The sequence below is a fragment of the Enhydra lutris genome, unplaced genomic scaffold, assembly GCF_002288905.1.
Source record: "Enhydra lutris kenyoni isolate GAN:26980312 unplaced genomic scaffold, ASM228890v2 scaffoldscaffold1, whole genome shotgun sequence".
Lineage (NCBI taxonomy): Eukaryota > Metazoa > Chordata > Mammalia > Carnivora > Mustelidae > Enhydra > Enhydra lutris.
Window position 1 is genome coordinate 67,924,566 of NW_019154085.1, and position 22,777 is coordinate 67,947,342.

Sequence of the window (22,777 nt, forward strand, 5' to 3'; positions counted from 1 at the left end):
TGGTTGTGAAACCACATGCACTACAGAATCCAAAGCAGCTGTTTGAAACTCTTGAACAAGGAGTAGTGCCTTGTAGCTCCTGGGGCAGCTGAGGGTGGGCTCTCTCTGACCATCTGTAGGTTTTAATGTGCTCCGTCCATCTCGTGCCAGCGTGGCTTGCCAGAGTTGGAGTCACTGTGCTTGGAGACACTGCAGGAGGGGGTCAAGGCGGGGGCGGGGGGGCGTGCTCTGCAGCCTCCTGGGCCTCTCCAGCAGGTGCACTTGCCTTTTCATTCTAAGGCTGTTTTTCTTACCCTCCGCAAGCACTCATACACAGAACTGTTATTACTTGTTACTGCATGTTGCTGATTCATACTCAGAGGAAAAAGTAATTTTGTCTTCAACACCTCTTCCCTGTCATGTAAGGCATATGTTAATGAAAGACAGATTTTGGCATCCACTCTCCTCTGTAGCTTTGAAGCCACAATATAAGATTCATTATAAATGAAGATGCAACTGTTATTTTACTTCTATTTATATTTATAACAACACCAAAGCCATCTTGCAGGTACCTTTGCGCCTCTTGAATCCCAAACCATATTCCAAGAAATGCTCAACATTTTATGCTTGAATTGGCATTAATGTGGCATTAACGTACATACAATGTTTTAAAATAAAGATGTTTTCACTCATATTTTGTTACTGACAATCCCTGAATTCACATCTTTTAGATTATACTAAAGCTGAATCCCTTGGAAGACATTTTAAGGCTTTTTCAGACTGCCTTTTTTTCCCCCTCTCTGTAAGTGAGGAGTATGCAGGCGATGGGTGCTCGGCTTGCTGGCTCGGCTCGGAGGGGAGCCAAGTGGAAGCCAGAAGGGGGTGGGGCAGGAGCAGAAGTAAACATATGCAGAATGCTGAAAAGAACTGATTGAAAGCTTTTGCTTTGTCATTCCTCTTAGTTCCTTTCCTTCTTTTCCTTCCCATTTTGTAACTGTGGACCAGTGCAATGCACTTATTTCATAGAATCACCGGCTCTGGAATGAGCTGTCACCTTGTAGATTGTCTCATCCAGACTCCTACCCATTGCTATAATTCTCCACTTGATTCAGGAGCTCCTTTTCTTCTCCAGCAGCTTTCCCAGCAGCATGTGAGCTATCGATTAAAAGTGTGCTGATGAGACTAGAGTTTTTGGAATCAGACAGTTCTGGGTCCAAACCGTGGCTCTGCCACGGATTGGCAGTGACATCTGGGCAAGTCTCAGAGCCCCAGTGTTATCTGTTAGATGGTCAGGACAGAAATGAATTCATAGGCGTCTGAAGATGAAATGAAGTAATAATGTAATATATAAAAATATAGTATATAGAAGACTCAGCACTGGTTGCTAAATTAAGAGTAGTTAAGTGGTTCAAAAGGAACCAAGACCCATACTTTCTGTTTGACTCTGAGGCAATTCTTTTACACCGCATCTTACTGTCTTTCTCACAAGGTCTCATAAAGCCACTGAAAGTTTCTGTTGCTGGAATACTCTCCATATGTGGCCTTGCAGACTGTAAATGCTGTTATTAAGAACAATACCTCCCATATATTCAGTGCTTTAGAATTTACAACGCACTTTCACAAGTGCAGGGTGGGGAGGTGGGGAGGGGAGGCAGGGGAGTACCCACACCAGCTCGATGTCTACTGGTGACTAACAGAGGCCGGAAGCAGGAGCTGCGGAGGCTCTGAAAGAGGTCTATTAGTGATGCAAATGTGAAGTTATCTGCACTTGTGAGGAGCATAATAAACATTAAAACCAATTAGAAGTAACAACGAGTGATATATTCAGGCTTCAGAACTTGGCTTTGAGGAGTTGGCAAACCGTAGGAATACAGCACGGGAGTTTGGGGGCAAGAAATTTACCTGAAGTGTAGCAGTAGAAATATGGGTGCGTTTTCCCATACAAACTAGAGTATAGTGACTATTTAGATTGCAGAATGGTAGAAACCTCCATGTGTTCATAGTTTAGAGACAAAGCATATGGAATTGAATCAAGCAAAGCAAGTCATTTCTCAGAATCAACATTCACTGAGTGCTTCAATACGATAAATCTATCACACTGAATGCAAAACTTTTAATAATAGAAACTGTTACCTTGACGTTCTTACAAAATTCTGAAATAGTTCTTCATGTGTGAGAGTTTTTACATTTGGAAATTCGCTCAAAAGCGAATTTTTAGAAGTGGAGAGAAAAGAGGCTGCATTTTTAATATAGAATATTTCATTGTTTCTGTATCGTAAGAAGATGAAGGAACATCTTTTTCTGTTAGAAAGAAAATGGTCCTTTTGAAATTCAGCTCCCTCAGAAGATGAATTTTTAAATCTCAAATTCTGTCTAACTAACTGGTCCTAGCTTTATGTCCATGCAGAAAAAATAAGAATTTCATGCAGCTACCAAATATTTTAAACTAATATCCAGGCAGATACATTTGCAACACTTCATGATTTTTTAATACCTACAGGCAATATTCCAAATCAGGTCTTTCTCCCCCCCACCCCCAATACCCCAAAAATCTGTATTTTGTCTAGCAGCAAACTTTAAGTAGGGGGCTGATTTAGGTGGGCTAAGCAAGAGAAAAGACTGACCAGACAAGTGGAAAGACACTTGTAGAAATGGCCCTACCGAGTAGCCATGTGGCACGGGAGGTCTATGCTAGACAGAGTCCAGAAGAGCCCAGTTTGTGTCTCACAGTCCAAATTTGGCTGATGTATTTTTGAAGTTTCTAAAGGTTAACTACATGCTATAATACATTATAGAAAGACACAAAGCTGAATTTTACTCTGCCAGTCAAAAGCCTGGCTTTAAACTGCTATTTAGGACTGAGAGAGAGAGTGTACAATTTACATGTGTGAGAATGTGAGAATGATTTTACCTTCTGTTGTTTTTAAAACCACCTTAGGCCACGATTTTTAAATTGAGGCACAAGAAGATCTGCTGGGGTTCCCATAGCGACATTAACTTGTTTAACTGTCCTTGTTGAATGTAATACTTTCAGGACTAGTTTGGCTTTTAAATGTATACTTTAATTATGAAATACAACTGAGTGAAGAGTCTCAGGCACATTTTAACTTCTGCATTTATTGACTGATGCCATGTAAACAGAAAGCTTGATATTGTACTTCTGAGGAATTGCCCCCAAGGCAAGTGTATGCAAAACCCTTTATGTGGTCTTCCTGCCCCGATGTCTGGCCTCACTGCATTCCATTCCATATGGGATGCCTCAATCTCTCTAAATGTATTTATAACATGAGTAGGATAAAACAGAAACAAACTAACCTCGGATTGCTCCAGACTAGAGACTAGAAGCCAATGTGCCCTCTATTCAAGGCTGTCTAGCAGCTGACTCCTACCCCATCTTTTCTCCACAATTCATCATAGGGAATGGCCCACACCAAACACACTTGTCTTCTCCCCATCAGGGACTAGGCTGACACCTACTGCCCCCCAGAACCTGATGTTTCCCCCTTCCTTCCCACCAACTAATCTTTCTCTTTGGAACCACTATCGCTGCCACTAACACTACTCTGGGACACGCTGTTTGTGACCAGGCAGCATCTCTCCTTTTTTCTTTTGATAACAGTGTCTTCATTTTCCTTTGAGGAACTTTCCTGCACCTCCATACATTCAGGTGGCACCATCAGTGAAGCTTCCCTGCCCCAAACTGTCGAGAGATGAATCCATGACCCAAGTTAGACCAATCACATTCTTCCGAAAACTGAATTTTAAGTGCATTCAAAAAGGAAAAAGAGTGGGAACTCAATTTTTCCAATGGTAGTCCTTCAAGAGATTTCCATTTCTTCTAGATTTCTGTGGCTCAAAGTCTGCTAGCTGCTAGGTTCCCTATTTGAGTACCTGTTTATATATTATCTGAGATTGTGATTTAGAGGCTTGGGATGTGCATGTTTTGCTTTGACAGCCAGATCCTATCTATGCTCTCTGAAGACAGGGCTGGGTCTGTATTTATTGTATTAGTCCATATAATTTAGCACAATGTAAAGTACTCAGTACTCTGCTATGTTGTACGACAAATGAAAAACCAATCTTAGAAACTCCATTTTTACAAAGTGCAATTTGAAAGCCAACTTATATCCTTTTTGAGGCAAGGTGGTAATAAGAATTTTGGCGGGGGGGGATAACAGTTGACTTAAAGAGAGCTTACAACAACTTGTACACCTAATAATAGCCTGAAAATAATGTTAGCATGGGTCATACTTCCCCAATTTTAGGAAACAGAAACTAAAATTCTATTTCAGACGTTAGTCTCTGAATTTAAAAAAAAAAAAGTTTTGGGGTAAACAGAAAAGGAGAAAACAAAAAAATTCACCTAGGCCTTGTGACTTGCGGGGGAAACAAGGAGTACTGTCTCTCTGCTATCAGATAAGAGAGGAAGAGAGTTTAACTATATTAGACTAACACATAAACAAATGGTTTTTTTTGCACTTCTAAAAAATGGCAGGGTATGGTTTCTCAGAATCATCTGACTTATAGCAGTAATTTAATTGAAAGCTTATAAATTTCAGAGAACAAACAAAATGGTTAGACATAAACACAAACAAGCTTGAGCACATTAAGCTTTGAAAACACAGAATATGGTACACTCTTCCAAATCATTTACGAGTGCTTAAACAAAAGAGCTCACCCATGATAAACAGCAGGATATACAAATTCTCTTTTCTTCTGGTTGTCCTTTCAAAAATGAAAGATCTACAGAAGTCTTTGTACAGTGTAATCCTCATGATTCAGCCATGAGAAAGGAGTGAAAATCCCAACTTGGAGGTTTTTTGAGTCAAGTGTAATGGTTTCTGGAATTTGCCTTGAACCCACACTCGGTGCATTTTCACTTGTTTTTTCCTATTCACTTGTAAACGACGATCAACCAGATTTTGCTTCTCGTCTAACCCAGCCTTGCAGAACATATTGTGGACTTCCCCTGTGAGACAAAAATGGCAATCAAATGTATATGTGACTGGTGCATGGTGGTGGGAGACAGGGGGACAGTCAGGAACAATGGAATATTAATGGAATGACTGACCATCTAAATTTCAGTTATACTAAGAGACTCCCCGGTACAAACTGGTTAAGGAAACCTGTAAAACCAAATGGATTTCTTCTACTTCACAGAAATACACCAAGTATGAACAGCTTAATATGGCAGGCATAAACAGATATACAATACTACTGGTTGCAGATTTCAATATTTTGAAAGGTGCCCTCTGTTCTGAGGTTTTTTTTTGTTTCCAGAGACCCCAAATGGCACATTATAAAAGTACTCACATAAGTTTGGAGAAAATCCTTGAGTGGAGAATTCATTTTAAACACTTTTTTAAAAATGAGAAATTGACAAGAGATAAGTAATTTTCCATGGACTCTTAAAATCAAGTTCCCTCCTCTGGCTGTGGTATGTCATCATTTTATTCTATATCTGAGCTAACAGTATTTCCAAAATGGAACAGACTACACCTTCACTTGGCTATAAGAATGAAACAAGCGATTCTTTAAAGCAGTTTCAACTGGAAAAAGATTAAAAGACAAAAAGGCCATTTTCGAGCTTTCACATAGAACAGTTATAGTGTGGTTACAGAGTAACCAAAGAGAGTTCTTACAGCTAATTACTTTCCCTTAGAGATAAGCATACCTTTTGTAAAGAAATATACTCTGGTACCATCTCCTCGAACATAAAAATTTTCAGATAAGCAATGTCCTGAAAAACATAATTGTGATCAGAGAAACTTAGTATTCCTTAAAACAAAACAGAAACGTGACATAAAATATAAACAAGGCATTTTTAAAACACATGAAAAGAATTCCAAACTGAATATACCCCTTTTAAAACGAAGCTGAGTCTTATCATATCTTCCATAATCCCGAAATAATAGCACTCCTCCAGGTTTCAGTAAGTTGGACAGTCGGTTTACAACGCCTTGCATCCTTTGAAAACAAAGCAAGATACTATCTGAAGAAGTCTTGCTTTACATGACACATTTAACCTTTTTAAAGATAAAATAAGGAAAGTTCCATGGGGCCAAAAAAATCTCACCACAAACCTAAGGGCGATGAAACCAAAAATATTTTGTACAGAAAGGAAAATGGATACCAAAACTTGCTAAACGATTAGACTCAGAAGACCTAGAGCATAAATCACCCAAATGACTGAGTGGTGTCTTCGCAGAGCTTGATGATGTCAAAGCTGCACTGCAAAACTACATAGATGGTTCCTGGTATTTCTATCAAGTTACGGTAGTCCCAAGGCAGATAAACATTGAAGTCACTTCATTTTCCTTGCAAGATAAAAAATATGGTGGAGCCATCCCAAATTGCACATATCTAAACAGAGATCACGTTTCCTCCAAAACTAGCCCCTTCTTCTTTATTTAGTTCAAAGGTGCCCTCATTCACTGAAGTGTTACACCTCAGAGGTATTTTTTTTTTTTAGATTTTTTAAAAAATTTATTTATTTGACAGAGAGAGATCACAAGTAGGCAGAGAGGCAGGCAGAGAGAGAGGAGGAAGGAAGGAAGCTCCCTGCTGAGCAGAGAGCCCGATGAGGGGCTCGATCCCAGCACCCTGGGATCATGACCCGAGCCGAAGGCAGAGGCTTTAACCCACTGAGCCACCCAGGTGCCCCATACCTCAGAGGTATTTTTAATCCCTTTTCTTTTCCTCCTCTTTCACGAGTCTCTCCACAACCACGTGGTCATCCTATTCTAGGTCTTCTTTTTTTAAATGATGTTTTGTCTCCTTTTTGTTTCCCTTTTGTAGTCCTTTAGTACAAATTGCTACCTCCTTAGGCCTGGAAACAGAATACTTTCTAACATCCTTTATTATTCCCCTGTTAATTCTTCCTGCATATCAGTGAGGAATTATTCTACTTAAAATGATGGTTTTGTCAAATCATCCCTTTGCTCAAAAATGTTCATGATTTTAATCCATAGGATAAAATCTCAATTTCTTAGCTGGGCTCTTAAGATCTCCTTCAACCGGCCTCAATCTTTCCAACATCTTTCCCACTATACCCTAATGTGAAGCATCAACTCTGCCCTAACTGTTCCAAGCTTGGCTCTGAAGCAATCCATGCCTTTGTTCACGTGGTTCCCCTCAAAGAATTCTCTCTTATTTTCTGCCTATTTAAATTCTATTCACACTCCAAGCCCCAGCTCAATACTGGGAAGCCTTTACTTACTTTCTTTTATTATTTATTCTTTTCATCTGGTTCCCAATCAAATACAACCCCTTGTGACTGCTCTTGACTTAATGTTTTTGGTTAAATGTTCATGGTCTTATGTGTGATTATGGGTCAGAGATGGCAAAGATTTCAGATCTCATATCCATGCCGAGTGACTGACATTGGCTGCCTACAGAGCTCAGTGGGAATGACAATCAGGGTACAAAATCAGTTATGAGTGTCTGCCCTGAGCAGAGAATGGTAAATGGAAGCCCGTGTGCTGAGTCCTAGCTATCTCTGCTTTATCCACGCTACTTAAAGCTTCTAGATTTTATTTTAAAAATGAGGAGTTTGCATCAGATAATCTGTAAATTCCTTCCAATTAAAACAATGTTCAGTGGAATAAAGGAGAGAAAAGCCAGATTTATGTCAGGTTATGAAGGAAGTAGATAGTGAGAAAATGAAAGTCACTATGAAAACAAGATAGAAATATAACATAAAGAGGTGGCAAAATTAGATGAAATGCTCTCTTAAAAAATTGGAACATAAGTACATGAAAGGGAAAAAAAGAAAAGTCTTTTTCCTTGTTTATTTTGTTAGAGGTTATTTTCACACTGTTTATGGCTTTAGAGTTCAGCAATTAAAGAAAACCATATCTAAACCTTAAAATATTCGCATTCAGGATAAATGTCTTATGTACAGAGAATACCTTTCTGCAATTACTACTAAAACAAAGTATGAAACATAAATGCAGAAAAATAAACAGCCAGATATTTCAAAATGCAGCCATCTCCCTCTGCAAATCCTTTCTTCCCAACTATCCTTTAACATCTGGGGTTGTAGGTAAAGGCAACGGTGGGGGCTGCTTTTCTTCATCAGCCCACCTTGCTTGGCTTGGTGCCAAATTCCAGAACCAGTTCCTGAGGACTGCAGGGGAGCGTGGGCTGGGGGAGATGGACAAGACAAGAAACGGGAGAGGGCCCCTTTTCTTTTTCTGCCTTGGGCCAACTCTGCTATCCTCATCTACCTCTAGATGGAAGGTGAGGAAAAGGAAAAAAAGAGATTTAAAAAAGGAGTATTTATTGATTGCCTACTCTATGCTTGGATCTGTGGTAAACATATTGTACTTTCTTTTATTTCAGTGGTAAGGACAGTTAGCTCTTCTTTTTAGCCTCTTATGGTTTATTCCCATTTAAGCTGGATCCCCCAGTCTCAAGGTCTAGCAGAACTGCTTGCCATTCATTTGTGCATGGATTTTTCAAGCTGGTAGGAAGCCACTTTTCTAAAACTTCCACAGGGCTGAATATACCACCAGAGTCCCAAATGACCCTAAAGATACTGTCTTTTCACTTACTACTGCCTTCCTTCTACTTACTCACCTATTTTCAGATCATTTCTATATAGGTAAGAAAGTGGCTAGGGGCAGGATACATCTGAATTTATTTTATAATAAATAAATAGAATGAACATACTGTAGAATAACAGTAATCTTTCCAAGACATCTGCTTCCCCTTCTTTTTAACATTCAGTTCAAATCATGAGAAAATACATTATCTAAACTAATTTTAAGTAGAGTTTTTGTGGTCTTATTTGGAATTTAAACATTTCCTGTTATAGGTGTCAAATAGAAAATCTTGTTCTCTAACCACCTACTCCATCCTTTTAACTATTCATTCTTTTAACTATGAAACAAAATACATAGATGACATCTCTCTACCAGTACCTGAATGATGCCAATATTCTAAACAGATTAGCAGAAAGACACAGATTATAGAAAGTGGGAGGAAAAAGTGGCTTCATGGAATGTGATATGTCTCACCAGGTGCAAAAATATGTTTCATTCGGATTTATTTGGAAATTTAATTTGTCTTTCAACAAGCAATCAAAGTGCTCATCTCTAAATAAGAGGTAAAAAGACTATAAAGGGTCCTAGTGAGTTTGTAATTGCAAAGGGAAAAGCACACGTTAACTCGGTTTCTTTGGGAAAGGGTCACACTCATCAAACAAAGACTGGTTGATGTCAAGTCTCTACCAGCAGAGGAAATTTTCGGGGTTGAATCTACTGCCTCAGCAGAAAATCCAATTTTAAGAAAACTTACACATGCACAACCCTTGCCACCACACGTGTGCCTTAATACAAGTGAGGTGGCAGAATTTTAAGAGAGGTGATCATTTTAACAGCTGGTAGTATCTCTTTCTGTTTCCTCTCTGGACAAAAGCTATGTCGCTATTTCAAAACAATGTATGAACAAAAAATTTAAGTCATAAATATTTAAATGATGGCAATGGCCAATCTTAGATGATAAAGGTCCAAGGTTAATCTAGCAAATCTTGAGTACCTCTAATTCCCTGGAGAACTTCTTTAACACAAAATTTTTAAAGCCTGTCGACAGACCAGTGTGAAACCAAACAGATTCACAGCCCACCTCTTCACGAACATTCGGTAAGATACTAAATCAAAGATGTTTGTTTCTGATCACCAAGTACAATTTCCCTCTTGGGAGTCTATTAGGCTGTTCTGAATTTGTAATTTCCTTGAAGCACCGTCACTTTTAATAGGTATGTGTCTAGCCAGAGAATGCTCACTTCTCTGACAGTGATAGAAAGCTCACTAATGAAGCAGTTTGGCCAGTTTCTTTCCCCAAGTCTGAAGAAAGGAAAAACTGCACTTAAAAGGCTGCATGTTCTACACAGTGTAGTTCACTAAATCATAAATTCAAGAATTGTCACTTTTTTTTTATATTTCTGAAAACTACAACTGATAAAGGGGCTTTACACATTGCTTTGCCCTTCTGTCTTTGGTTACCTGTCAGGATGAATGGAAGAGAGCACAAAGACAAGGAGAATGACGTCCAGTATCCCATCTGGGAAAGGGTAAGGTAAGCCCTCATCACAGATGTCATGAACAAAGGCACAACACTGGGCTGCTCTGTAGGACGAGTGCAACTATCATGATAAAGGAATAAAAAGGGGGGGAAAAAGCAGTTAGCAGACTTCTAGCATTTTTCTTAAAATAAAAAGGTCAAACTTTATATTTCTCCTAGTGCCTTTTTCCTCTGTAAATCTGGATGCACTTTATTTCAGATTCAGTATTCTGTAAGCTTATTTCAAGCTGCCACAAAAAATTAAGTCTTGTGCTTGGACTCATAGCATTCTTCACAATCCCTCTTTAGTTTAGAAAGAGGAATGGGGGCCACCTGGGTGCCTCAGTTGGCTAAGTGTTTGCCTTAGGCTTGGGTCATGATCCCAGGGTCCTGGGATTGAGCCCCGCATTGGGCTCCCTGCTAGTGGAGAGTGTGCTTCTCCCTTTCCCTCTGCCTGGTACTCCTCCTGCTTGTGCTTTCTCTCTCTGTGTGTCAAATAAATAAAATCTTAAAAAAAAAAAAAGGTCCAGAAACTTAAAAAAATAAAAGATAAAAAGAGGAATAGGGCAGGCCTTTGAGTCAGTAGGCAACATTGTTGAAAGACTACCATATATTATTTCAGAGGCACTGAGATGGTCCTCAGCTCTCTCTCCTACTGCTTGTTCCATGCCTCCTTTGGCTTAAAATACAAATACCCTCTACTACATAATCAAAAATTAGATAATGGTAATGATAGCACAACTTCGTACATATACTAAAATCAGTGAATTGTATAAAGTGGTGAATTCCATGGTGTGTGAACTGTATCTCAATAAAGGCTGTTATTTAAAAAAATTAGAACATACATACACACAAATTTGCCCATAAAACAATACCAGAAGGATATATACCAAAATACCTAACCTTGATTCACCATAGGACTCTAAGAAGTGTGATTATAGGTGAATTTTATCTCTCTGTTTAGGCTTTTCAGTATTTTAGAAAATGTCTACCATGATTAACTATTACTCAATATCAGAAATTAAGTTCCATGTACTGACTATACATTTCTGTTAGCAGAATTTCCATTCCTTTCCCATCTCCTAAAAATACTTTTTGCTAAGGTAATGCTTACTAGCTTTTGGGGATTGGTCAAACAAGTCCAGGCTCCCCACTGCTTTTCCAACAGTCTAGGACAGTTTACACTTGTATTATATGCCTTCTCAATTTTTTTTAATGTCATAATTTTTAATTTAATGAGTACCTCTTACATGTTAGACTGTGTACAGGGATCTAGGGACATAAATATGAATAAGATCATCTTGTAGGGGGTATCTGGGTAACTCATGGTGAAGCATCTGACTCTTGGTTTCAGTTCAGGTCATGACTTCCAGGTTCTCAGATCAAGCCCCATACTGAGATCAAGCCCTGTGTTGGGCTCCACATAAGGCATGGATCCTACTTAAAATTCTCTCCCCAGGGCACCTGGGTGGCTCAGTTGGTTGTGTGTGACTCTTAGTTTCAGCTCAAGTCATGGTCTTAGGGCTGATGAGACCCACGTTGGGAATTCACGCTCAGCAGGGAGTCTGCTTGAGATTCTCTCCCTCTCCCTCTGCCCCTCCTCCAGCTTGTGTGCATGTACTCCCTAATAAATAAATAAATAAATAAATAAGATTCTCTCTCTCTCTCTCTCTCCCCCCGCTCTTTAAAAAAAAAAAAGATCACCTTGTAGGACCTGTTGACCTTTCTGGGTGTACCAATGCCTTCAACTTTATTTTAAATACAAAACAACTTCTATCATTTTAAGGTGATACCTTAGGTATCAGCTGATGATATGATTCCCAGAAATAGTAAAAGCTCGGTTAAAAATGGTCACAGATAACATTTGAAATATTTCAAAAATATCACAGCAGCAGCAAATGAATTAGATCCTTACCTGGCTCTCCTTAAAGAAAATATGAAGCATACCTTTACTAGCTCCACAGCTCTGGAAGCAAAATCACAACAGTAAAGAAAGGATTCTGGAACATTCCTATGAAAATGAAACCAATATTTAAATCTAGAGTTAATCTATGCTCAGGTTACAGAAGAAAGGAAACTGTAGGCTTGAACTTGTTAAAAAGTATTTCTTTAATAGAATTTTGGATGACACTTGGATTGTTGTTTCTTCCTTTTAGACATTATTCTCTATAGTGGCATAAGGGTGCCTTCATGTTGCTTCTGAAATAGCATTGTCTCAAATGCTTACCATTAATTACAGGGTAACTTTCAAATTCCTGTCCTGCTTTTGAAGTTCTCCATTATGTAAGGCTACCTACCCTTACATCCCATCATACTCTCACATGGGAAACCTCCAAAGCTATCCATCATCACTGCTCCATCTTTCTCCTGCTCCCCCCATCTCCCCACACTCTTTCTTCTGTGCCTCCAGCCAGTAAGGCCTATAGCTCCTTCATAGCTTAGTCAAGTTCTACCCGTGTGCAAGGACTCTCAGACCCCTGTGTCCTTGGTGCTTCAGTCCCCTTTCTCTGTGTACAACTCATTTGGTTCTTGACCCTCTCAGAGAGGCTCTGATGCCCCTAATGGAACAGAAACATAAATATATATATATATATATGTAAACACAACTTCTAAACATTTATTAGCCTCATTTATGTACGAAACATTAGAATACAAGGTAGTAAATGAAATTGTCTAGTAAATAGTAAAAGTATATATTTTGGAGCCAAATAGACCTGTGTTTAAATCCTGAATTTTCCATTTATTAACTCTGTGAATTTGACTTAACTTCTTTAATACTCAGTTATTTTATTTATAAATTTAAAGTCAGTCATTTTTTGGCAGGGGATGTTTATACATATCAAAGTCTTGAATAGTTTTAAGTGGCCTCCACTGAACTTGTAGACAAGTTCTATTTGGCCTTTACCTAAAATTCAGTTACAATGTCTGGATCGTGGTTACTCATGGGCACACATATACTCTGAATTTTGTGGACCAGTACCCTTCCTGATCATCCCTAGTATGATGGTATCAAATAATCCTTGCATCATGTTACTTAATACCATGTATGAATCACAGAAAGAGATTAGTTTGTCATTAAACAATAATTTAACTCTGGTCCTGGCTCTTGTGGGTTTTATAGCCTAGCTGAGGACATGACTGGTTTTATATAGCTTTTATAGGGTTGTGGATCGGGCAGAGTTCCAAAGGTGTAAGTCTTCAGAATTTTGTAGAAGGGGAATAGCATTGCTGAGTGGGGAGAAGGGTAAATGGTATAAGGGCTTAGAGATGGGAGTCCTATGCCAGGGATAAGAAGCAGAGTTGATCCTGAGAGCTCAAGCCAGTATGTAGCAGGTTATATAAGTGGGCCTTAAAACACATAATTAGAACTTCTAATTTGGTTCAGGAGACATTTCAAGCAAGGAGAACTACTAAATAAATATGAAATACAAACACAAATATGTATTCTACAAATAAAATCCCACCCAGGTTCAGATTATACTCTTAAATGCTACCCATTGATGGATACTACATTCATGTATAATGCATTAATTCTGTGGCATTGGGGATTTACATTTAATTTAAGATTAGTTAAAATATGATGAATAGGATTTGGTTATGACTTGCGCTGCTTGCCTTTTTCATCCGTCCCATATAAAAAACAGTGCTTTACTCCAGCCGATACCCCTACTGTTTCCTATGAAATCCATATATTTGTGACCCCTAACTTCCTGGGTGGTCGGTCACATGTGTTTGAACTTTTCTCAGGAAGCACTCACATGCATATAGCCCTATGTAATATGATGGCTAAGGGCAAGGGCTCTGGAACCAAACTGCCTATGGTTTGAATCCTGGCTGTACCACTCAGTTGTATCATCTTGGAATAGTTACTTAATTTCTCTGTAACTCCATTTCCTCATCTATAAAGCAGAGATAAATATGGCACCTAAGGTCATTGTAAGGATTGGAGCAATTCATATAAGTTTCCAAAAAGGTGCCAAACTCAGAGTAAGCACCTGCTAAATGTTAGTCATTGTTATAACTGTTGTTGCTATTGCTATTATTTTTATTATAACCATCATATTATTATTATAGGAAGACCTGCCTCTGCCTTCTAGGAACTTAAAAACTTAAGAACTTATCACAGTTCTGTAAAAACTTCCATATAACTCAAAATGCTTCTCTGGACACTAGCACATCTAGCTCCTTATAAAAGGTATGCAGTCAACCTTTGGGCACTGGTTGCTAAACACCCACAAGATACAGAATAGTCTAGTAGCTAAAGGAAAGCATGTGCCATTTGCCATGTGTCCTACCAGGACAGCAGCATGACCTCTGAGACTGAATTCCCAGTGCAATAGCAGCCCAAGCTGAGGTCTTATGACCACCCAATGACTTTCCAGAGCTTTTCTGTAAAATCAGCTGACTGCCTTGGCCCTGCTCCCAGGAAGCAGGTGTAAATATCACTACTACCACCACACCACTCTCTTGGCAGGGGGGTTTAAGCATTAAATGATCCTTGGAGAATGATATGACCTCTCAATTCCAGAGGTCTAATGATGGTAAAGTATTCAGAAAATGTAAAATATTAATCCTATAGTCTCCAAAAGTAATAAAACATAATTTTTTAGGTGGGGAAAAAAGTCTAATTCTCCCTTTGGAAGCCGAAAAAAAAAAATCACTGATTGCCTTTTAAAAATTAATTAATTATCTTAGGTTATCAAGCTACAATGATTAAAACAAAACAGCCAAGAAGTATCAGGGAGTGAGGAAAAAAGTGCTTGCAATCATTCATTGGAGGGAGAAGAGGGAAAAATAGAACAACTAGGAATTCAGAGATATTATCCAATATGTATTGAGCTCTAACTACCTGTATTGCACTGTTAGGTTACCTGGAAAATCAGATTAGGATAAAATATATTTTCTACTTCAAGGAATATATGCAGTGGTTGGAGAGACAAGACTTAAAGAAATGGTATGCTAAATAATACCTTGAGATGAGTCATAAAGCAATTCATTATCAATTGCCAAAGTAGTAAATTTATCTGTATTGTAAGGTCAGAAGTTACTGGGGTGAAGGAAACTGAGTATGTGGTATAAAACAGCAGGAAATATTGGTCCAGAAATGGGGAAAAGGGAAAACAAAGAAAATAAGTATGAAAAGAGAAAGGTCATTCAGAACTGCAAATTTGCCACTATCACTTCTGCCTGGCCACTTTAACTGGTAATCTAATGGTATTAGGAAATTACTATTTATTATGTTAGGTTTAGAATAGTAATGAAGAATGTACTGATTTTTTTTTTTGGAGATACACCACAAGTATTTAAAAATAAAGTGTCATGATGTTGGCATTGTGTTAACTGTTAAATCAAGGTGGTGGGTTTGTGAAAATTCACTGTTATTACTCTTTACTTTTCTGAATGCTTTCACATTTTCATAAGGAAAAGCTAAAAAAAACCATCATTAAAATTTAAAATACACATAGAGAAAAGACTGAAAGGAATTATAACAAAAATGCTGACAGCAGCTATGTTAGGGTGATGGGGATGATGGGTGATTCCCACCCTCCTCTCCTTTAATGGAAATGTTCTGCAATGTGCTCATGTCAATTTTATAATGGAAAAATAATGTGAAAGCTACTGTGTAAACTTAAAAAAAGAAAAAAGACCAGCCCCAGGTACAAGTGCTAGAAAAATCTTTGTGAGGAGTGTTGTCTTCATCATGGAAATACTACAACACATATGTGAGGCGGTGAACAGGAAGGACGCATTAGGAGAACACCTCTGTCCCTATTATCTACACCTGCTTTTTTTGTCTTAGGGTTAGTTGCTGTTACCTCTAAACAATTCCAAGTCTAGAGACAACCACTGGACAAAGGGAAGTCTTAATACTGGGTGTGGCTCCAGAAGTGATGACAAAATAAAATGAGGTTAAAGTATAATCTTTAAATTCAATTCTCTCTGTGGGAAATGGCTCCTACAGACCTGGAGGAGCAAATGGAATTCTGAAGTTTAGCAATTCACAGCTTAGTGGAACGGTCAAATCTCTGGTTCTTTTCTTATTCTCTCATCCACACACACACACACAAGCTTAAAAAATTACTTCAACCCACAGCTGTGAAACACTCTTTTCAGAGTAATTCCTAATTCACACAAAATTTGACACTAGGACTAAGACAATGCTTTTGAAAGTTGTTTAAGCCATTGTTTATATGTGAACAAGAATACTACTGGCATATAGATGACATTTTTCCAGAATTTCTTAACGCCCCATACATATGTAAAATTTTGCAAGAGAAAACTTTAAGACTCACTGTAAAGTGTTCAAAATTGGAAAAACACTATTTCCAGCTCCACAGCCAACCTAAAAAAATCAAAAGAATAAACAAATATCATGAAAACAAGGTTAAATTTTCCTCACCAATGTTAGATTTTTTTTTTTTTTTTTTTTTTAACTAGAAAGAAATGTACCGGATGTCTAGGTGTTGAAGGGTCTTTCTTTCTTTCTGTTTTTTAAAAGATTTTATTTATTTATTGGACAGAGAGAGAGAGAGAGAGAGCGCACACAAGCAGGGGGAGGGGCAAAGGGAGAGGGAGAAGTAGACTCCTTGCTGGGCAGGGAGCCCATGGGATCATGACCGGACCAGAAAGAGATACTTAACTGACTGAGCCACCAAGGTGCCCCAGAGGAATCGGAGGGTTTTCTAAACTGGAAAGCAATCGAATAAGTCACAAGAATAATGCTGACAAATTTAACTATGGAAATATTTAAAATTTTTACACACCAAAACTCAAACCAAATTAAAAGGTTACCAACACACTGTAAAAAAAATTGGTGGGGCGCCTGGGTGGCTCAGTGGGTTAAGCCTCTGCCTTTGGCTTAGGTCATAATCTCAGGGTCCTGGGATGGAGTCCCGCATTGGGCTCTCTGCTCCTTGTAGGGAGACTGCTTCCCCACCCCCTGCCCCCGGCCTGCCTCTCTGCCTACTTGTGTTCTCTCTTTCTCTGTCAAATAAATAAATAAAATCTTTTTTAAAAATTGGCAATAAATACAGTAAAAAGATAGTATTCATTAAGAAAAATAACATAAATAAGCAAAGGAAATAAACAGAACACAAAAGAAGTGCAAATAGTTTCTAAACATTTGAAGAACGATGTGACCTAGTTAACAATCAAAGAAATGCAAATTAAAACATGGTATAATTTTCATCTGTCAAAGAGGAAATCACTTAAAATAAGAACACTTTTTAAAAAAGATTTTATTTATTTATTTGACACAGAGAGCAGGCAAGAGCAAGGGGAGGGGCAGAGGGAGAGTAGCACACTACCCACTGAGCAGGGAGCCCAATGCGGAACTTGATCCCAGAACCCCGGGATCATGACCTGATCTGAAGGCAGATGCTTAATCAACTGAGCCCCTAAAATAAGAATATTCTAACCAAGGAGGGTATGATGAAACAGACATACATTGCCATGAATTGGTATTAATACAACTTCCTAAAAAGTGATTTGGCAATATATACTAAGGGCATTAAAATTTTTTTTAACTTTTTTTAAAAAAGATTTTATTTGACAGAAAGAGACATAGCAGGAGGGGGGAACACAAGCAGGGGGTGTGGAGAGGGAGAAGCAAGATTCTCGCTGAGCAGGAAGCCTGAATGCGGGGCTCCTTCCCAGGACCCTGGGATCATGACCTGAGCAGAACGCAGATGCTTAACGACTGAGCCACCGAGGCGCCCCAAGGGCATTAAATTTTTAAAATAAATTATGAGCTAGTAAATCTGACCCAAGATAATAAAAGAAAATGGAGAAAAGTCTATACCCAAAGATATTTTCTGTAGAAAATCTGAAAACAATTTAAATGTCTAGTATTGTGAAAACAGATAAGCAGAATTAAAGTACTTTCCATAGGAAAATATTTTGCAGCCACGAAAATATTTATAGAGAATTTTTAAGATAGAAAAACTGCTTATGTTGCTTATGTTATAATGTTAAATAAAAACAAAGCAAAACCCCAAAATACAGGTACAGTATAGCTCAACTGTATAAAACTGTATAAACAAAAGGAGAAAAGTTAGTAAAATGTTAAGCGTGGTTAACTCCCTTGTATGTGGGATAGTAGATACTTTTATCTACTCTTTTGCAAACTCTCTAATCAATATATATTACCTTTATAACAGAAGGAAGAGATTTATTTTTAAAAATAGAAAGTCAATATCTATACTGGATTACAGTTAATTATATATCTCATTATTTCTAGTTCACTTAAAAAGGGTTAATAACAGGAAGAAATAGAAATTAAGGCCAAAACTTAATTGGAATTTATTTATTTATTTATTTTTAAGATTTTATTTATTTATTTGACAGAGGGAGATCACAAGTAGACAGAGAGGCAGGCAGAGAGAGAGACAGAGAGAGAGGGAAGCAGGTTCCCTGCTGAGCAGAGAGCCCGATGCAGGACTCGATCCCAGGACCCTGAGATCATGACCTGAGCCGAAGGCAGCGGCTTAACCCACTGAGCCACCCAGGCGCCCCTTAATTGGAATTTAAAACTGCCTTCAAGTTAGAAATGAAAACAAATTAAAAAAAAAATTAAAACCCAAACTTAGAACTTGATGATAGACAAGAGTCCTTTAAATATTCTTTATGCACAGAAGTATACTGAACACTTATTTAGTTAGATTTGATAATTTCCCCCTAAAAAAATCTGGATTATTAATAAAGTCATATGGAATGTACATTTCAAAGCTATTTGCCACCTCCCATCTTTGCCCCGGCCAGACAGTACCTCTAGGATTCTGAAAGTGGCGTTGCTACCAGGAAACAATTCTGTCTTCAGAGGTCCTTTTCTGTTTTCTTTAGATTCTAGGTTGGAAAAATGTGATCCCACTTTGCTTTGACTACGTGATGAACCACAACTTTTCTTATGATTGTTTTCTTCAGGCATAGTAGGGCAGTGCCTTCTTGAGAAACCATCTGCAGCACTAGTTTTTGCATGATCCCATGATAATTCCTGCAACTTCTGTTCAGTTTTTTGATCAACCGGAATAATTTCAGGAAATTCCCTCAACAGCCAATTACGATCCTTGAAAAACTTATTCTTATGAATCTTATAAAATGTGTTCCAATATTTACTAGCTTCATTCTCATACTTAACTAAAAGAAAAAAAAGGAAAAAAAGATTTTACTATGAATTATGTTTACTATTACTATTTTAATAACTAAATATATTTAATAAATATTGTTAAATATATTACAGACATTATGATTTATATTTACTATTGAGTAATTTTAATATTACAGTTTTTATCTGATTTTTTTTTTTGGCCTCTTACAAGTTAACACTATAGAGTATTGATTCTCCCAAAATGTGTCAGTGTGTGGGGTATTAATTTCTATCCCCATAAATCTGCTTCTGCTTCAAGAGTTTGGCCAATAAATTTTTGTGAGGAATATAATCATTGCAAACTACTTTCTACAGTCTGAATCTTGGATTCCTAATAATCACATTTTCATCAATAACCTGTAGGGCTCTGTATCATCTTAAAGGAAGGACCCCTCATTTTTTTTCTCTATAAATGCAGTTTCAACACAAGTGTCTTGTAATTGGTAATAAGTCAGGAAACTGCAGAATTATAAATGACATAATCTTAGAGCCAGAACAACCCACTGAAATAATCTACTCCAACTCCCTATTTTGCATTTGAAACTCCTGGAATCTAGGGGCCTCCCATTCTTCCTCCACCTTCAGAGGAATCTTCCTATTGACATCTCCTAGTATGAAGCCTTAGGAGATATGCCTTTTTAAAAGAAATTAGTGGTTTTTTATTTTTTTTAGAGGTTTTATTTATTTATTTGAGAGAGAGAGAGATAAAGAAAGAGCATGAGCAGGGGGAGAGGCAGAGGGAGAGGAAAAGGGAGATGGAGATGCAGACTCCCTGCTGAGCTGGAAGCCCAACATGGAGCTTGATCCCAATGACCTGAACAGAAGGCTCAACCATCTGAGCCACCAAGGTGCCCCAAGAAATTCACATTTTATGATGTTAATCCTTATAGTTCCCTCTGTCCCAGGGTCAGGTTAGGTCAACGGTCTCAGAACTTCAGACAATTCTTAGCTTTCTGCCTCTTTTTCTTTGTACCTTAAATTAATAAAATAATAAATTCACTTACTCCTTCATCCCTTCACTCAACAAACATTTCTTGAATGCTACTATGGACCAGGTCTGATCCCTGGGTTAAGAATTACTCTCACCCACTAGGGGCGCCTGGGTGGCTCAGTTGGTTGAGCGGCTGCCTTCAGCTCAGGTCATGATTCCAGGGTCCTGGAATGAGTTGGGCTCCCTGCTTATCCCTGCTTAGTGGAGAGCCTGCTTCTCTCTCTCCCTCTGCCTGCTGCTCTGCTTCCTTGTGCTCTCTATCTCTCTGTCAAATAAATAAATAAAATCTTTAAAAAAAAAAAAAAAGTCACTCAGCATCAGGGAAATACAAATCAAAACCACAATGAGATACCACCTCACACCAGTCAGCATGGCTAAAATTAACAAGTCAGGGAATGACAGATGCTGGCAAGGATGCGGAGAAAGGGGAACCCTCCTACACTGTGGGAATGCAAGCTGGTGCAACCACTCTGGAAAACAGCAAGGAGGTTCCTCAAAGAGTTGAAAATAGAGCTACCCTATGACCCAGCAATCGCACTACTGGGTATTTACCCTAAAGATACAAATGTAGTGATCTGAAGGGGCACGTGCACCCGAATGTTTATAGCAGCAATGTCCACAAAAGCCAAATTGTGGAAAGAACCTAGAGGTCCCTCAACAGATGAATGGGTAAAGAAGATGTTGTATATATATACAATGGAATACTATGCAGCCATCAAAAGAAATGAAATCTTGCCATTTGCGATGACAGGGATGGAACTAGAATTATGTAGTTCCATCCCTGTCATCTAGCATAATACTACTGTCATCCAGTAGTATTATGCTGAGCGAAATAAGTCAATCAGAGAAAGACAATTATCACATGATCTCCCTGATATGAGGAAGTTGAGAGGCAAAGTGAGGGGTTTGGGGGGGTAGGGCAGGAAAAAAATGAAACCAGATGGGATCAGGAGGGAGACAAACCATAAGTGACTCTTAATCTGAGGAAACAAACTGAGGGTTGCTTGGGGGATAAGAAGAGGATGGTTGGGTTATGGACATTGGGGAGGTTATGTGCTACGGTGAGTGCTGTGAAGTGTGTAAGCCTGATGATTCACAGACCTGTACTCCTGGGGCTAATATGTTATATGTTAATAAAAAATAAAAAATTAAAAAAAATATAAAGACATGGAAGATCAAAAAGAAAAAAAAAATGAGGATGCCAACAGTAGGGTAAGCTGTGGCAGTGCTGGCCAATGGACCCAAGAGGTCTAAGTAAGTGGCCAGCTGGAGCCAGGCAATTCAAGTGGGAGATACCACATTTCAGATAAATGGGCATCCATCCTATATTGCAGGCATCTAAGGAGCAAGGACCAAGTCTTATTCACTCCAGTACTGTCAGTGTCCAGCACACTTTCTGGCACACACTCCATGCTTAATAAATGTTTGAACAGAACTGAACATAAGCAAAAGAAACAGCATTTACCTACTAAATTTTTTTAAAAACCTTAATTCTTGGGGTGACTGAGTGACTCACTTAGTTGAGCATTCAACTCTTAGTTTTGGCTCAGGTCATAATCTCAGGATCATGAGATTGAATCCGGCATTGGGCTCTGTACTCAGTGAGGAGTCTGCTTGAAATTCTCTCCCTCTCTGCCTCTCCCCACTCATCTGCACGCATGCTCTCTCTCCCTAAAATTAGATAATAAATCTTAAAAAATTTTTAAAAACCCTCAACTCTTCATAGTTAGGAAGTTTCTTACGGCTAATTTAAATTATACTATACTGCCGGAGGAGTCTATTCTGCCCCTCCCTTCAAAAGAGACAAAGACTTGATCACCATCTTTTGTAAAATAAAATAAAATAAAATAATCTATTAGTGATAGATTAAATAATTACCACTTATTAAGCATCAATCATCTCCAGGCACCAGCCTTACATTCAATGTGCTTTGTCTTTTGTCCTTGCAACAATCTTTAGGTAAGCAATATCATCTCCAATTTATAGTTGAGGACACTGAGGCTCAGAGATGTTAAGTATTTTGCTTAAGTTTACACAACCAGCAGCAGCAAAACAAGGCTTTATATCCAGTGGGTCCCCTGTTTCTTCTCTGAGGACCCTTTCTGCCTGTTTCTACCTGGGAGCAATCATTCCCATCTTCTAGTGTGCTCTTCTTCTACGGTAATTAACACATGTTCTTCAGCTTCTAATCATGGCCCTTACAAACAAACTATTAATAATCTTTTATTTATCTCTGGCCTTTCCCCAAGTTCTCCACGTTCTTTGAGTTTGGCGTCAACTCAGTCCTTAAAATACCATTCAATGGGGGAAAAAAATCACAAGTTTTGACTTTAGTAAAAGAATAGAATCATCTCCCTTCCCATTTTAAATCAGCCTAGAAACTATTAAGCACATTCACAAAAAAATCATTTTTAAAAAAGTGAAAAAGTAAAGGAATAATAACCACCAGGAATCCTGGTGAAAGCCGGGTGTCACAAGGTAGTTTTGTGTGCTTCCCACAGCTAACTGCATGAAAAGGTACCAGGAACAGGACAGAGCACACCTGGACTAACCATTTTCCAGGTGCGAACACCTGCACCTGGCAGCGGATGCCTCAT

General features: G+C 38.4%; 1 protein-coding gene across 1 annotated transcript; it reads right to left on the reverse strand.

The window, feature by feature from the left end:
- Positions 1-4,295: 4,295 nt before the first annotated feature.
- On the reverse strand, positions 4,296-22,777 carry LOC111140765 (methyltransferase-like protein 8). Its single transcript, XM_022492959.1, has 8 exons — positions 22,723-22,777; positions 18,812-19,179; positions 16,338-16,387; positions 11,992-12,055; positions 9,987-10,126; positions 5,840-5,946; positions 5,654-5,719; positions 4,296-4,948 (listed from the first exon to the last, which is right to left on the reverse strand). Exons 1-8 carry the CDS (start codon positions 22,775-22,777, stop codon positions 4,758-4,760), a joined length of 1,041 nt encoding a protein of 346 aa, XP_022348667.1. The 3' UTR covers positions 4,296-4,757.

Bases quoted from the DNA above. Each gene is read 5' to 3' on its own strand.
- LOC111140765 (XM_022492959.1), bottom strand. From the start codon at position 22,777: ATGAGGCATCCGCTGCCAGGTGCAGGTGTTCGCACCTGGAAAATGGTT. The intron at 12,056-16,337 runs GTGAGTCTTAAA...TCATTTTCATAG, and splicing joins CCAATTTTGAACACTTTACA to GAATGTTCCAGAATCCTTTC. The intron at 5,947-9,986 runs GTAACCAAAGAC...TTGTTTTCAAAG, and splicing joins TCTTCCATTCATCCTGACAG to GATGCAAGGCGTTGTAAACC.